The 17,202-nt window shown below is 33.2% G+C and overlaps 2 protein-coding genes across 3 annotated transcripts; one reads left to right on the forward strand and one right to left on the reverse strand.

The window, feature by feature from the left end:
- The first annotated feature begins 2,086 nt into the window (after positions 1–2,086).
- On the forward strand, positions 2,087–10,501 carry tmem237b (transmembrane protein 237b). Of its 2 annotated transcripts, XM_073851691.1 has the most exons (14): positions 2,087–2,211; positions 2,359–2,409; positions 4,346–4,377; positions 4,486–4,499; positions 4,678–4,749; positions 5,609–5,734; positions 5,820–5,913; positions 6,008–6,168; positions 7,122–7,248; positions 9,365–9,556; positions 9,650–9,723; positions 9,810–9,906; positions 9,986–10,107; positions 10,307–10,501. In XM_073851691.1, the coding sequence occupies exons 1-14, from the start codon at positions 2,194–2,196 to the stop codon at positions 10,369–10,371; spliced, it is 1,245 nt and encodes a 414-aa protein (XP_073707792.1). In that variant the 5' UTR covers positions 2,087–2,193; the 3' UTR covers positions 10,372–10,501. The 2 variants fall into 2 exon arrangements, with proteins under 2 accessions (XP_073707792.1, XP_073707791.1); XM_073851690.1 differs by lacking the exons at positions 2,087–2,211; positions 2,359–2,409 and adding an exon at positions 3,529–4,223.
- Positions 10,502–10,540: 39 nt separating this feature from the next.
- On the reverse strand, positions 10,541–17,094 carry zp2l2 (zona pellucida glycoprotein 2, like 2). The gene is made up of 9 exons (XM_073851689.1): positions 16,761–17,094; positions 14,533–14,723; positions 14,347–14,444; positions 14,104–14,261; positions 12,502–12,691; positions 12,271–12,415; positions 12,122–12,200; positions 10,783–10,896; positions 10,541–10,691 (listed from the first exon to the last, which is right to left on the reverse strand). Exons 1-9 carry the CDS (start codon positions 17,092–17,094, stop codon positions 10,567–10,569), a joined length of 1,434 nt encoding a protein of 477 aa, XP_073707790.1. The 3' UTR covers positions 10,541–10,566.
- Positions 17,095–17,202: the final 108 nt, after the last annotated feature.

Below are 17,202 nucleotides of genomic sequence, written 5' to 3' on the forward strand. Positions count from 1 at the left end.
TGAGCACTCTTAATCCATTTTAAACTGTATTTGATTGTGAGGATTTTCAGGTCTGGAGTGACGAGGAGTTAATCAGAAAAACAGAACTAACGTCACTTGAGTTGACATGCTTTTATGGTACAGTGTCACATGTCCATATTCATAAAAACAGATGTTTCTATATTAAGGTAACACACCTGACATTAATTTTAGACTATTTTTTAAGTGCATTTTATATATTATGTTAATAATTTGATATTTTACTCATTTAGCTTCTATAAATTCTGCATTTTACAAAAATTCTTTATGAATTTTTCAAACCTGGAATAATGTATACATCTGCTTAAAGAAGAAATGACATGCATATTTTCATGCTCTTGAGACTTCCTTTAAAAATAATTGTAAATAAAAAGAACAAGATATAATGGGATCATATGTGACCCTGGACCACAAAACCAGTCATAAAGGTCAATTTTTAATTTGATACATCATCTAAAATCTGAATAAATAAGCTTTCCATTGATGTATGTTTGTTAGGATAGGACAACATTTGGCTGAGATACAACTATTTGAAAATCTGGAATCTGAGGGTGCAAAAAATCAAAATACTAAGAAAATTTTCTTTTAAGTTGTCCAAATAAAGTTCTTAGCAATTCATATTACTAATCAAAAATTAAGTTTTTATATATGTACGGTCTTAAATTTACAAAATATCTGCATGATTTTTGGCATAAAAGCAAAACTATCATTTTGACCCATACAATATATTGTTGGCTATTGCTACAAATATACCTGTGTATGGCAAGCCATTTTAGCCTAAAATATAATAAGCGTTACTCATCATAATTACATTCTTACTAGTAACAATTATAATTAGAGAGCTCTCTAATTAATTTTTTTTATTAGTAAGAAATACATTTAGAGGGCTCTCTAATTCAATTGTTACTAGTAAGAACTGAATTAGAGAGCTCTTTGATTCAATTACAGAGCTCTGCAATTAAACATATCTTTAATGTGTTTTTTACTAGTAAAAATTGAATTGTAGAGCTCTGTAAATGCATTTTACTAGTATTAATTAAATTACAGAGTTCTCTAATTGAAATTGTTACTAGTAAAAACTGAATTAGAGAGCTCTGTAATTGGAATTACTACTTGTAATAATAGATTTAGAGAGCGCTCTAATTTTAATTCTTACTAGTAATAATTCAATTGTAGAGCTCTGTAATTAAAAAAAGAATGGAAGTCAATGGAGATATATGACTAGTAAAAATTAATTTGTAGAGCTCCGTAATTGTGGTCCCACTTTACATTAGGTGGCCTTAACTACTGTGTACTTACATTTAAATTAATCATTTGTTACAATGTACTTATTGTGTACATACATGTTTTTACATTGTACTTATCCTTTCTTAAAAGCATATGTAATTACATTTGTAATTAATTTCTGTAATTACCACTGTTGACCCATCCCTTACACCCTAACCCACCCTTAAACCTACCCAAACCACCAAACCTGTCCCTAACCTTACCCATATCCCACCTTAATAGAAGCAAAAGTGTTTTGCAATGCAATATGACCACATTAAGTACTTTATGTAAGTACATAATAGTTAAGGCCACCTAATATAAAGTGTGACCGTAATTGTTACTAGTAATAATTGAATTAGAGAGCTCTCTAATTATAATTGTTTCTATTAGGAATTTAATAGAGCTCTCTAATGGGCATTGTTACTAGTACAAATTGTATTATAAAGCTCTCTAATTGAATTGTTACTAGTAAAAATGCAATTGCATCGAGTAACACTTAGAATATTTTAGGCTAAAACGGCTTGCCATACCCGCGCTACTTAAGACTGGTTTTGTGGTCCAGGATCACATTAGTCTGTTTCTAGAAAACAAGTATATAGTACAACATAGTCTACAAAATAAGTGAAACAGTATCTTAAAACGTAAATGTTATCTATTTTTCGTGTACATTGTAGCAAAGTCTTTGATTGTACTGTGATTTTCAGCCGTCCTTATATACGTATACTTACGTTCTCAATTTCTACGCGCCTCTTGTACGTACAGTACGTCAGAGAAGTTAGACACGCCCACTCGTCGCCAACATCAACAATAGACAACGTGCAAAACAAAATCTCAGATCACAAACGACATGAAAATACAAAGATAGTTTCCCTCAGTCGACAAAGCTCTTATATTCAACTCCAAAGAATGGATACGGAAGCAAAGGTTTGTTACGTGCTTGAATAAGAAGCTTCCTGTTCTGTACAGTTAACTTGTCTGCAAGCAGTTACTAACAGGCGTGAATTAAGCTAATGTTACTTCATCTTATAATCTATATATTATTTATATTATATTATTTGATATTATACGTAGGTTCCCAGCACAAGGAGAAGAGATCTCCCTCCAATTCCTCAAGGACAGAGAGTAAGTTTGGGATCATCATGACATTTTCTGTGTGTATGCTATTCCCTTGAGTTACTCTGTTGTTCTTAAGCATTTCCGTGCTGTTTAATTTCTCCTAATAAAAGCTTCACGTTAACAAGCACAACGGTTGTAATAAAGGTAAACTGTCTGAGAGTCATAGACTTTTGCTCCCCCTGTAGGTTTGTAAATGTGGAGGACTAGGCTTTCTGGGTTTATCCATTGCAATCTGTTTAACCCTCTTACATTACGTCTGGATTGAAGCAATACCATATTAATGCAAATAAATGCAATAATAAATCTAGTCAGTACTGAGCTGAGTACAGTTGAGGTCAAAAGTTTACATACACATTGCAGAATCTGCAATATGTTAATTATTTTACCAAAATAAGAGCGATCGTATAAAATGCATGTTATTGTTTATTTAGTACTGACCTGAATAAGATACTTTCATGTAAAATATGTTTACATACAGTCCACAAGAGAAAATAATAGAGTTGAAAATACTTACAAAGTTTACATACACTTGTTTCTTCATACTGTGTGTTTTTTTTTTTTTTGTGATAGTTGTTCATGAGTCCCTTGTTTGTCCTTAACAGTTAAACTGCTTGCTGTTCTTCAGAAAAAAATCCTTCAGGTCCCACAAATTCTGTGTTTTTCAGCATTTGTGTGCATTTAAACCCTTTCTAACAATGACTGTATGGTTTAGAGATACATCTTTTTCACATTGAGGACAACTTAGGGACTCATGTATGTACAACTATTACAGAAGGTTCAAACGCTCACTGATACTTCAGAAGAAAAAAAAAATGCTTTAAGAGACAGGGGTGTAAACTTTTGAACAGAATGAAGATGTGTACATTTTTCTTATTTTGCCTAAATATCATATTTTTTCATTTAGTACTGTCCTTCAGAAGCTACTGAAGATGTTTCTCAGAAGACAAAATAAGTTCACCCCTGGCTTTTAATGCATCGTTTTTCCTTCTGAAGCATCAGTGAGCATACACAAATATGCTGAAAAACCAAAGAATTTGTGAGACCTAAAGGATTTTTCTGAAGAACAGTGGGCAGTTTAACTGTTCAGGACAAACAAAACACCTATCACTAAACAGAAAACACAGCTGTGGATCATTCAGATAACAACACAGTATTAAGAATTAAGTGTATGTAAACTTTTGAACGGGGTCATTTTTTATAAATTCAACTATTGAATTTATTAGTATTATTTTCTCTTGTGGGCTGTATGTAAACATCTTTTATGTGAAATATCTTATTCAGGTCAGTACTAAATAAAAAATAACATGCATTTTGTATGATCCCTCTTATTTTGGTAAAACAATTAACGTTTTTCAGATTCTGAAAAGTGTATGCAAATGTTTGACCTCAACTGTACATTTAGATACACATAAAATAAATCTGAGAAGATAAATCTACTTTATTGATTGGTATGGTTGAGAAATGCCTAAATCGTAAGGAAATTAAGCCACATTTTGGGGCTATTAAGGGTTTCTTGTTGTATTCTGACATTGACACCCTAATACTCATCAAAGCTGCATTTATTTGATCAAAAATACAAGAAAAAATATAAATGGTGTGTGCTTATGTCAGAAGGTTGAGTAACAGTATTCGATGGTGATTTCTGAGTAGCTCCTCCCTTACATAATCCTGCTGCTTGGCAGATGCCCGTCTCAGATTTAGACTCAGATTAATCCTTGCTTTAAGTGCTCAGAGATGTTTGTTTGTACATGCGCAAATGTCCACATTTCTTCTCTTGTGTTCTTCCTGTACTCTTGAGTGGAATGGCGAAAAAGCCAGTGGTAAGCTTTATTAGGTACAATATATGAATGTAGAACCCTCAATATGTTCAGGTTCAGTGTCTGATGCTTGAATTTCATTGGAACTGATTATTGCTAATCTAATATTACTTTTAATATTTTAGCGGGGACCGCGAGCGCTGCCATCTATGCCAAGGTAAGATCACCTAGCAGATTAAATGTTGGTTAAATTGTACTTTCATACAGAAAAGTAATAAGCACTTATTTGCCTTCCTCTTTCTTCATTTTACCTTTAAACACACAGTCAGGACATAGCAGGTCAGTGTTTCTCTTCGAAATGTTTTTCACATTTGAGATTTCTCAGTCTAGACTTATGTATTTAAGTAAGTAATAATGTTTAATGTTTTATGATGTGTCTGTTTGATTGATTTCCCTTTATGTTTTTGGTCAGTTGATGTTAATTATATAATAAAGCTTTTTCTGTTGTCCTAAAAAGAGGAGATTCCTGCTCCAAAGAGTAGGAAAAAGAAGGCCAAGAGGGATGTGGAGAGTGTGGATGAACATGACGGTGAGTTTAGGTGATATAAGCAGAACATAGGAGATAGGAGAGAATGGGGCTAGTTGTCACAAGGGCTAAATCTCCGAAACTGTAAGGTTTTTAATCAAAAGTCCTATTACAGAAATGTAGCTTTGTATATTGGTTCAAACCAGTGTTATTTTAGTATCACTGATATATCATTGTAGTTTTTGTTTGAAATAATAATTTTACTTATAATTTGTAATTTTATTGGGGGCATTTTTATTTGCTTTTGTCATTTTAATTTATTTTAAAGTATAATGTGTTATTTTTAAATTGTAGTTCATTTAGATTTATTATTTTAGCACTTCAAATTAAACTATTTTCTGGTTTTAGTTAACTGCATTTTTTAAATTCAGTTTTCATAAATTATGATGCTTTGGTCCTACAAACCATATTTTTGTAATTTTTGCTCTAACTTTTGGGAAACAATTGAAGTAAAAAAATGTGTTTGAACAATTATTGTAATAATTTTATTTTTATCTTTTAGATTTTTGATGTTTCATTAATTGATTTGTGTTTTTGTCTTTAAACTGCTGTGTATTGGCAGGTTCCCATTTTGACATGTTTAAGTGGTTTAAAGATCAGCAAATTAGACTTGTTTTGCCATACTTTTCCAAACTGTGTTAGAATCATGTACACATTTTACAAACTACAACACAGGGCTACTTTTGAATGGCTGTGAAAAGAGAGAGAAATATGCATTTTTGGGACCAGATGTTACACTGTCAACATCTTCCACCAGAGTCTGGATACTAGACCTTACAACCAACCAAACTTGACTGGTTGGTATCACCTTTGGAAGCATTGTGTGCATGTGATGAGTTTGTTTCACCCTTGACTTTTGTAGATGGTGGAATGGAAATGGGAGGACTTGCCAGTCGCAGACAATCTGAATGTCAGGAACCTTTGACCCCAGAACCTTTGGAAAATCCTCCACAAAGGAGGAAAAAGAAGAAGAAAGCACAAGCCATTGGTAGAAACACTTTTCAATAGCATGTCTTGTTCATTTCAGCTCATTTTGTTAACATAAATTGTGCTGATTTGCTCTGATTGGTCAGATGTGGAGGGAGATCAGACAGACCTGGTGTCAAATGGAGATATGGTGGATCAGAACACCGACGAAGAGGTGACACGCAAACCAAAAAAGAGGAAGTAAGTCCTTTTTCTTATCTTAAACTGGTAAATAAAAGGTTGCAGATGTTTTATATACATGTCGCTAAAACTTTATATTTCTTTCTTTTTCCAGAGTGAAACCTAAAGTGACAGAAACACAGTCCAACAACGAGCTGGACGTAGAGGATGATGATATCATCACAGACCCCCAGGCGCCCGTCCCCCAGCATTCCTTGTTCGCTGCTCCCCAAGGGCAGAGCCAACCTGTGGGGAAGGTTTTTGTGGAGAGGAGCCGTAAGTTTTTAAGCAGAATATTGTGTATATGGTGTGTAGGTGTTTAAGACTGTTTGTTAATTCATACGCTCCCAGCCAAAAGATTTTGGACAGTGAGATTTGTAATGTTTTTTAAAGAAATTACTTCTGCTCTCCAAGCCTGCACTTATTTGACCCAAAGTGCATATATTTTTACTATTTAAAAATAACTGCTATCTATTTGAATGTATATTAAAATGTAATTTATTCCTGTGATTTCAAAGCTGAATTTTTAGCATCATTACTCCAGTCACATTATCCTTTAGAAGTCATTCAAATTTTTGGATTTGCTGCTCAAAAACAAAAACAAAACATGTATTATTTTTGTTGAAAACAGCTGATTAGAATTTTTTCAGGTTTCTTTGATGAATAGAAAGTTCAGAAGAACAGCATTTATCTGAAATAGAAATCTTTTGTACATTATACATTATAAATGTCTTTTGATCAGTTTAAAGCATCCTTGCTAAATAAAAGCGTTCATTTTTTATAGTTTCTTCCCTCCTCCAAAAAAGAGAAAATTATGTTGACTCCAAACTTTTGAATGGTATAGTGTATAATGTTACAAAAGCTTTTTATTTCAGGTAAATGCAAATCTTTGGATCTTTCTATTCGTCAAAGAATCCTAATAAAAATAAAAATACTCCTTGAACAGCAAATCAGCATATTAGAATGATTTCTGAAGGATCATGTGACACTAAAGACTGGAGTAATGATACTGAAAATTAGGCTTTGAAATCAGGAATAAATTACATTTTAAAATATATTCAAATAGAAAAGAAAGCTGTTATTTTAAAATAAAAAAAAACTTTTGACTGGTAGTGTACATTGCAATTTTGACATCAAAACATTAAAGTATTTGTAAGTTGAAGTTTGTATGTAGTTTATTCCTCACATTATGAAATAAAGGTTGAGTGACCATGTTTCTTTGGTGGCAGGACGTTTTCAAGCAGCTGAGCGAGTGGAACAGTGGAAGGCTAGTGGCCCGATGGAGCAGAGCTTTATGGACAGCCGCTCAATGTGGACCACTAGAGATGTCTCCTTGAGAGTCCACAGTGGTTTCAGGTGTGCTTTCAACTATAGTTTTAAATGACATTATTTTTCAATAAATCTGCAAAACTACTTTTGACTTTTTAACTTAAAGGGATAGTTCACTAAAAAATGTAAATTCTATCATTAATTACTCACCCTCAAGTCGTTCTAAACCTGTAAGACCTTTGTTCATCTTCAGAACACAAATGAAGATATTGTTGATAAAATCCAAGAGCTTTCTAACCCTGCATAGACAGCAATGCAACTGACACGTTTAAGGCCTAGAAAGGTAGTAAGGACATTGCAAAGACTTTATTTATAATGACTTTATTTAACAATTTCTTCTCTTCCGTGTCAGTCTTTGATGCACATTCACAACTGTTCCCCTTATGGCATGGCATGACATGAGGGCGAGTAATTAATGACAGAATTTTCATTTTTGGGTGAACTATCCGTTTTATGCATAAGGTGCCTTTAAGACTGGGAAAAGATCTGATTTTTTACATCAATATGAATGAGAATAATGGTATCGGAATGTGGCAGAACAGGGTGGGAACAATATCAAGGTTTCTTAAAAAATTTAATTACTTTATTTCCTTAATATACATCTTTTCCAGGTTGGAAAAAATAACTATACATAATAGGGTTCAAATTCACAAAAATGTTGAGAAACCGGAGAATTAGATTGTGGATCATTGAGGTAACAACACAGTATTAAGAATCATGTGTATGTAAACTTTTGAACAGGGCCATTTTTATAAATTCTACTATAATTTTCTTTTGTGGACTAATATGTAAACATATAGTTATGTAAAATTATCTTATTCAGGTCAGTACTAAATAAAAAACAACATGCATTTTGTCTGATCCCTTTTATCAGGGATGTGATTTTTTACCGGATTAATCCGGAATTCCGGATTTTTCGACCTGAAAATGTGACCTCTATGTCACGTATTTGCGACCGTTCGCAAATGGCAGATGGCGAAGTATGATTCCGGACCGCAAGATGCGTCCATGCGGACCGTGAAAGCTTTTGACATAATAAAAAAAAAAAAATGCCAAACGCTATTTCTAATAAATACATTTATATCAAGCACACTAGGGTCAGCGTTTGGGTGCAATCTTCCGTGCTGTGAGGAGAGCAGAGATCGGCAGACAGATGTAGCTTTCAGTGAGTGAAAAACGTTGATGGGAAATGCATTATTTTGGGGTTACGTCGCAAAATATTGTAAATATATCTTTTTATACTGTATTTTTATACATATTTATATTTTAAACCACGACGGTGTGCTGCAGATACCCTGGTCTCGCAAAAAACAAACAAAAAAAAAACAAGTTTTTTATATATAATTGTCCGGAGCTCGGGTGGTGCGCAGGGTTCATTACCGGACCTCAAGCCGTTTTAGTTGAAGACCCCGGGATTAGATGATCGATTTTGAGTGATTTTCCACTATGGCAGGATGTTTAAGCTGCATTAACATTAACTTACTTGTATTTGCTAGCTATTAGGGATGCTCATTTCGGTTAATTTTCCCAACCGACAACCGCAAATCATTATATGGGGGGGGGGGGGGATGGGGGGGTTGTCTTAGTATATTTTCCTGCTTTTTTGTCCTTTGTTTTATTTTGGTAAAAAAGAAAAAATTACATTTTGCAGATTCTGCAAGGCGTATGTAAACTTTTGACCCCAACTGTATATACCAATTAACACAAGAGATTATGTGTTGGTGTAAATATATCACCGTTCAAAAGTCTTTTATGCTCACCAAGGCTGCATTTATTTCATGTGCTGCATAAAAGTACAGCACAAGTACATTCTTACAATTTAAAAGAACAGTTTTATATTATATCTTTTTATAATGGCAAAGCCGAATATGTAGCAGCCATTACTCTAGCCAGTGTCACATGATCCCTCAGAAATCATTCTAATATGCTGATTTGGTGCTTAGGTAATATTATCAATATTGATAAGTTTTTAATGGAAACTGTGTTCCTTTTTTTCAACATTCTAAATGTCTTCACCTTTGATCAATTTCACACATCCTTGCTTTATTTATTCATTTAATTTATTTTCTCACTGACCCCCAAAAGCTAGTGTACATTTGTGCAAAGAGTTTTTTTTTAAACCTTGTCTGTTGTTACTGCACAGGGTGATTGGCCTATTTTCTCATGGCTTCCTGGCTGGTTACACAGTGTGGAATATCATTGTGGTGTATGTTTTGGCTGGGGAACAGATGAGCACTCTTTCCAACCTACTCCAGCAATATCATACTCTGGCCTACCCTGCACAGTCCCTGCTCTACCTGTTGCTGGCCCTCAGCACGGTCTCTGCCTTCGACAGGTGAAGCCCCAAAATCACAAACACTCCAGTAAACAGTATTTATAAATGTCTGAGCCCTTGAGATTAAACAGATGTTTATTCTCTCTCTAACAGGTTAAATCTTGCCAAAGCCACTACAGCCATGAAGAGTTTACGGACTCTCAGTCCTGTGGCGCTTGCCTCCTTCTGTGAGTTTATCACATAAAAAAAAAAAAAAAAATGGATTTATGTACTCATGCAAAAGCAATATGTAATGTACACCTTTACTTTTCAGTGTACTTTTGTGCCCTCGTTTTATCATTAAGCCAGCAGATGACGAGCGATCGCGTCAATCTCTATAATCAGTACTCCAGCTATAATGTCACACTCTGGTAAGAGCCTCTCATTAGAGCATGCTGGGTAAATGCTGTACAGTAATAAGAGACGAGCGGTTGTTGTGTCTCCTCTCAGGCAACCAGGCTCAGAGCGCAGCTTTCTTTACCCCTGGATCATAGTAAACCTGGTGGTCACTTTGCTGGTTGGGCTGGCCTGGGTTCTGATGTCAATGCGTCCAGATATCGACCACACAGAAGGTAAATGCTACAGGATTTTAAAATTCACTGCTCACTTGTAAACATGTTACCCAATGGTTTAAACGGTGGTGTACTGTATATATTGCACCTTAGTAGGTACATAACAAACCAGTATTCTTTCTGAACATTTATTGGTGTTCAAAACTGAATAATTAAATCTGCATGAATATTACATGCATGTTGTGTTCTTCCCCTGTAGAGTTTTTAATGTCGATGGAAATGGAATATCCAAAAGCAGAAGAGAAGGGAAATGTCACTGCATAACGCACTGGAAGGCATTTTTGTATAGACTATGTTTTGATATATTGGTTGTAGATTTGTTCTTGTATATATTAGAAATGTCAAACACTGGTCTATTGTTAAGTCTCAGCAATAAATGTTCTTAAATAAACCATTCTTAGTCTGATCGATACAAGTGTTGCACAGGAGGTCACTTTTTTTATGGTAGTTTTATTAATGTTACACTGGAGCGGGCTGAGGCCGAGGTTTGGCCTGATGAATTACAACAGCCACCAGAAGCCCACAGACACCGAGCATCGTGAGAGCTCCTGCTGCCCATAAACCGTAATCCAAAATCTGCGGGACTAGAAGAGGCAAAAGTTTCCAGGTCGAAGCTAGTTTGCATGGTTTGTTCACTGAAATGTTAAATAAAATGTTAATAAGTCGCTTTCATACCTTCCTCATCCGCTAAATTTTCAGAAATTGGCAAATGGGATAGAAGTATGACCTCCCCACTCGAAACGATGACCTTTCCCTCAGAATTGTTCAAGTTGTCTGAAACGGACCTTTCTAAAGGACAGGAAAATTAAAAAAAGTAAATAAATAAATAAATAAATTAGTTTAAGCGGCATTAATAATACAAATTATTAGTATTATTATACTTCTATTAAATGTTACATTATGGTTTCAAATAGTAATTTAACAGTTAATATTTTTGTTGTTGATCATTTTTAATATTTATTAAATGTTAATTTTTTGTAATTAAATCATGCCCGGTGTTAATACATAATATTATATTGATAATGAATAACAAGACAAAAATAAAAACAAAATATTACTACTACAAATTTATATTTGTTCTTCATAATAAATAATAATAATAATAAATTATTATTATTATTGTAGTAATTTAATGGGTTTATTAAATGATTTAATAATAATAATATAATAAAGCATCTGCTTAATAAACGTAAATAATAATAATATTAATTATTGAAAATGTTAATGTAATAATATTTATTGTAATTATAATTTAGAAGCTAAATGACTAAATATAAATGTAAATATGAATAATTATTATTCTTGTAAAATGTATTACTTGTATTATTACTCTTTAAATTATTGTAAATATTTAAAGTGTTTAAATATTAATAATGATAAAATTATAATCATATAAAAGCTAAACTACTAAATGTAAATATTTTAAGGAATATAATAATATAATAATGCCATCAATTATTAAATTAACTTTATTTTTAAAAATTTATAATAATTATTAATAATTCTTGTTTCCTTAAGGGCAACAATAATAATAATAATAATAATAATAATAATAATAAAGCTAAATGACTAAATGTTAATAATAAAAGCTAAATGACAATGTAAATAATAATAAATAGATTATACAATTAATGTAATATTATTCATAAATATTAAGAAATCAAAATTTAACAACAATAACAATAAATATTATTATTATATTCCTTTAATAATAAATATATTATACAACTAATGTATTATATTATTTATAAATATTAAAAATATTTTATAAATAAATAAAAAATAATTATCATAATAATAACAACAATTATTATTTCATTTAAATAATAATAATACATTATACAACTATGTATTATCATAAATAATAATAATAGTAATAAGTTGATATAATTGTTATTAATAGCAATATGAATTATTATTATTCATATTATTATTATTATTATTATTATTATTATGGTCATCATCATCATAAATCATTCACCACAACATCTAGAATATTCTATAATGCACTCACCTGTCCTGCTGCCACAGCTGGGCTCACATGACTCAGTGATGGAGGGATGGCAAACAGACGCAGTGCAGTGAATAAAAATCTGGTAAAGATGTGGCAGAATTAAAAAAGTGACAGCTAAGAAGAAATGTGGTGGCCAAGACAATACATACCTTTTCCTGCAGAGGCACAAGTGAGGACTGATCTACAAAGGTGAACATCTTCATAACGAAGCGTTTGTAATGAGACGGGTACTGCAGTCCTGAGTGTCCAACAGGAAGCACTGTGGTCAGGTAATGGTCATCCTTATATGGACAGCTATAAAGAGTAATAAGAAACCAGTGATTTGCATAATTAGAGGCATTTTCATTCCCTTAAACTTATTTAGATAAGTTTCGGTTTACCCATTTATCACAAGGTCCCACTGAGGCAGGCTCAGGGGTTCAGCATTGGAAGTGGACCAGCAGTGGTTCAGGACAAGGACCAGGTTTGGATCAGTCCTCTCCAGAATCCGCACCTCCACATACACAGGTTCTCTCAACACTTTAGTAACAGGGTAGTCCGCCTCAGAGTAGTACGAGGTGTACATATCCTCTTAAATACATGAGGAGAATATTCAATGAATTAACTGCATCACATTGTACAATATTAGTCTTTGACCTGGTAATGAATGAATTCCATTTTAGTGGTATTCAAGGTAGTTTTACAGTACACTTATTTCAACATTAGTAATAATAAGAAATGCATCTTGAGCAACAAATAAGCATATTAGAATGACTTCTGAAGGATCATGTGACACTGAATACTGGAGTAAGGATGCTAAAATTTCAGCTTTGCATCATAGGAATAAATTACACTGCCATTCAAAAGTCTGGGATCAGTAAAACTTAATTTTTTTCCCCTCTTATGCTCATCAAAGTTCCATTTATTTGATCAAAAAAAAAAAAAAAAAAACCAGAAAAAAAATACATAATATTTTAATGTCACATGATCTTTCAGAAATCATTCTAATATGCTTATTCGTTATAAATGTTGGAAACAGTTGTGCTGCTTAATATTTTTTTAAACCTGTGATGCTTTTTTCAGGATTCTTGAATAAATGAAAAGGTTTTTAAAAAGAACACTTTATTCAAAATACAAATCTTTTACAATAAGTCTTTACTATCATTTTTTATCCATTTAACACACCCTTGCTGAAAAAAAAAAAAAGAAAAGATTACTGATCCCAAACTTTGAACGATAGTGTATATGGTTACAAAAGTGTATTTTATATAAATGCTGTTCTTTTTAATGATTTTATTCAAAGAATCCAGAAAAATTGTCACAAGAAAAAAAAAAAAAAAAAAAAAGGAATTACTAAGCAGATCAACCGTAATCAGCATATTAGAATGATTTCTGAAGGATTATTAATGATGCTGAAAATTCATCCTTGTGTCATAAATTGTCAAAATAAATTCTGTTTGGAAGTATATTAAAATAGAAAACCACTATTTTAAATTGCAATAACATTTCACAATATTGTGTTTTTCTGCATTTTAATCAATTAAACACAACCTTGATGAGCAGATTAGTCTTTTTAAAAACATTACAAATCTTACTGATTACAGAGGGGTATATTTAATAAATTAAAACAAGAAAAGTTATTTTAAAGTGTTTTGGTATTTTACAATATTACGGTTTTACTGTATTTTTTATTTAAATGAATGCAGCCTTGGTGTGCATTACAAACTTATTTAAAAAAAAAAAAATCTTACCAACCTCATTTGTTTGAATGACAGTGTAGAAATTACTGTTACTTTTGTACTGTGTCTTTAAATTGACTAATCTCTGAAACATTTCTGGTCCTGGAGAACTTCTATTCGGGACCTTGTACTTGTTTGACCAGGAACATTTCAGGATGATTTGGCTAAATAAGTGCTTAAATGATAAAACTCATACAGTTTACTGGGTAAGCCACATTTTAACAAAATGACTTGAATTGGTTATGCTGTCAAATTTAAATCTACCATCAGAGCATCCTTTAGTGGCGCACTGTCCATTGGCGAGCCTGAGCTCCACTCTGAGCGGGCCTTGCTGAGAGACAGGGGGAGGCGGAGGAACCGTATTCACCTCTACCACCAGAGCCTCAACTGCGGATCCCGAATACCTGCACTGGAACTTCAGCCTTTAAGACACAGATGGGAAATATTGGGCTCCTTCCACTGATTGTTACCAAAAACTTTAACATAAAAACAGACAGGCCTCCTCACTCATAAGAACTGTCTCTCATAATTGATCCACGAGATCCAAGGCCCACTTCATACGCAGATGACACAATGTTCTCATAAATAACGAATCCGCTTTCTTCCTGAATTATATAATGGAGAACAAATAATAGTGACCAAAATGATGCAACAATTTTCATGTTAAAAGGCTGTCCCACCATTCATACCCACCTTTATTCTGGTGCCACAGGAGCTGACAGTAAACTGATAGATGGCAAAGCTGGCAGTGCTGCCGACAGGAGCGCAGTGGTCACTCGGGTCATTCTCCAGCATGTGGATGGAATCTAAACTGATGCGTGGCATGGTGGCATCTCGTGCAACCACCAAAACAAACTGTCCATCTGTCGTGCACTGCAGAGTAACTAGAACAAACAGGAAGAAAAAGAACTTCAATGTAATGTTTTGCATACAGTAACGGAGGCATTTCACAGTTACACTGCCTTATATATATACACACACACACACACACACACACACACACACACACACATATATATACAGTCAAGCCTGAAATTATTCATACCCCTGGCAAATTCTGACAAAGTTACTTTTATTCAATCAGGAAATGACACAGGCTTCTCCCAAAAGATAATAAGACAATGTACAAGAGGCATCATTGTGGGAAAAAAAATAGCCAGCGAACCTAATCACATTTAACGGCACCATGAAAAAGGAGCAATACATCAATTCTCAACAACATCAGGCAGTCTGCAGAGAAACTTGGCCTTGGGCACAAGTGGACATTTCAGCACGACAACGACCCAAAACACACAGCAAAAGTGGTGAAGAAATGGTTAGCAGACAAAAACATTAACGTTTTGCAGTGGCCCAGCCAGAGTCCTGACTTAAATCCAACTGAGAATCTGTGGAGGGAGCTAAAGATCAGGGTGATGGCAACCTCCAACCTGAAAGAGTTGGAGCTCATCGCTAAAGATGAATGGGCAAAAATACCAGTGGAGACATGCAAAAAGCTGTTTTTAGGAATTTCTAGGAATTTTAGGAAGCGTTTGATTGCTCTAATAGCCAATAAAGGTTTTTCTATTGATTATTGAGAAGGGTATGAATAATTTTGGACATGCCACTTTTTGTTCAAATGTAAATAAAAGAGGAGTAATCATTTTTTCCACAATGATGCCTCTTGTACATCATCTTATTATCTTCTGGGAGACATCTGTGTCATTTCTAATAAAAAAAAAAAATAAAAATAAAAACTTGCTGGTTGAATAAAAGTAACTTTAAGTCAGAATTTGCCAGGGGTATGAATAATTTCGGGCTTGACTGTATATAAGCAGTGTAACTGTACAATTAATTATATATATTTTTTATTTACTAGTAATCAAAGTTTTACTGTGATATTTTGGGTAAACCTGTAGTATCACTCCACTGATGACAACTCATAACAGTGATTTATTCAATGTAGATGGTTTCTATAAAATAAAATTATATTTTAAATTATATTTTTGTTTCCACACAACACAGCACAGAACCAAATCAGAATAATAGAATGATTTCTGAATGATCATGCCGTACTGAAGACAAAATACAGCAAAATATTTGTGATTTTTTTTTTACCAATTTAAAATGATCACTTTCTATTTGAATACATTTTAAAATGTTAATGTTCCTGTGATCAAAGATAATTTTTAGCATCATTACTCCAATCTGTCACATGATCCTTTAGAAATCATTCTAATTTGCTGATTTTCTGTTCAAGAACATTATTATTATTAGTATTATTATTATTATTATTATTATCATCATCATCATTATAATCATCAATATTTATAACAGCTGACGTTTTTTCAGGATCCTTTGATAAATAGAAAAATCCAAAGATCAGCATTTATCTGAAATAAAAAGCTTTTGTAACATTATACATTATACTATACCATTTAAAAGAGAGTCAGTACAATTATAGGAAGTAATACTTTTATTTAGCAAGATTACTTTAAATTGATCAAAAGTGATAAAGACATTTAAAATGTTACAAAAGACTTCTATTTCAGATAAACGCTGTTCTTCTGAACTTTCTATTCATCAAAGAAACCTGAAAAAAAAAATACTCAGCTGTTTTCAACATTATTATCATAATAATAATGTTTTTTGAGCAGCAAATCAGAATCATTTCTGAGGGATCATGTGACTGGAGTAATGATGCTAAAAAGTCAGTTTTGAATTCACAGAAATGAATTACATTTTTAAATATGTTCAAATAGAAAACAGTTGTAAAATAGTAAAACTATTTCAAAATTGTACAGTTTTGCTGTACATTGGATCAAATAAATGCAGGCTTGGTGAGCAGAAGAGACTTATTAAAAACATTCAATAAGGGAGAAATAAAAGTACAAAAAAATGACACTAAAAAGCATAATCAATTATTTTCACGCTGACATACTCACCTGCTTTGGCATAGTAACAGCCCTGCACATCATAACAGCAGCTGATATCCTCACATTCAGCTGAAGTAATGTCAGGTTCTCCACACTCAATGCGTTCATACTGCTCCACCACACATCGCTGAGAGTTAGAGAAAGAGGAGCTCATCTCACTCAGCTCCGGTGAAAAGCCCTGCTGGAGCTGAAATATCTCTTGCTGGGGAAATTCTTTCAGAACCGGCGAGTATGATAAACCACCGGCCTGATATTGGGGCATCTGCCAGGGAAACTGTGGATCCTGAGCATTGCTCAAAAATACACTAAGCGTAAACGCAATTAACGCTGCAATTACCAACATTTTTGCGGCTTACTTTCGCTAAGTAGCTACTTTTTCCTGTGTGTCACATTTAAAGATTTCAAGACGAGCCTAATTATCATTAGCCCCGCCCCTTTAATTATAAACAAA

The sequence above is a fragment of the Garra rufa genome, chromosome 12 (assembly GCF_049309525.1).
Source record: "Garra rufa chromosome 12, GarRuf1.0, whole genome shotgun sequence".
Taxonomy (NCBI): domain Eukaryota; kingdom Metazoa; phylum Chordata; class Actinopteri; order Cypriniformes; family Cyprinidae; genus Garra; species Garra rufa.

Coding starts and splice junctions, on each gene's coding strand:
- tmem237b (XM_073851690.1), top strand. CDS start 4,152: ATGCGCAAATGTCCACATTTCTTCTCTTGTGTTCTTCCTGTACTCTTG. Junction 9,557..9,649: donor ACGGTCTCTGCCTTCGACAG/GTGAAGCCCCAA, acceptor TCTCTCTAACAG/GTTAAATCTTGCCAAAGCCA. Junction 9,724..9,809: donor TGTGGCGCTTGCCTCCTTCT/GTGAGTTTATCA, acceptor TTTACTTTTCAG/TGTACTTTTGTGCCCTCGTT.
- zp2l2 (XM_073851689.1), bottom strand. CDS start 17,094: ATGTTGGTAATTGCAGCGTTAATTGCGTTTACGCTTAGTGTATTTTTG. Junction 12,201..12,270: donor TTGTGCCTCTGCAGGAAAAG/GTATGTATTGTC, acceptor CATCTTTACCAG/ATTTTTATTCACTGCACTGC. Junction 10,897..12,121: donor CAGCTGTGGCAGCAGGACAG/GTGAGTGCATTA, acceptor CCTGTCCTTTAG/AAAGGTCCGTTTCAGACAAC.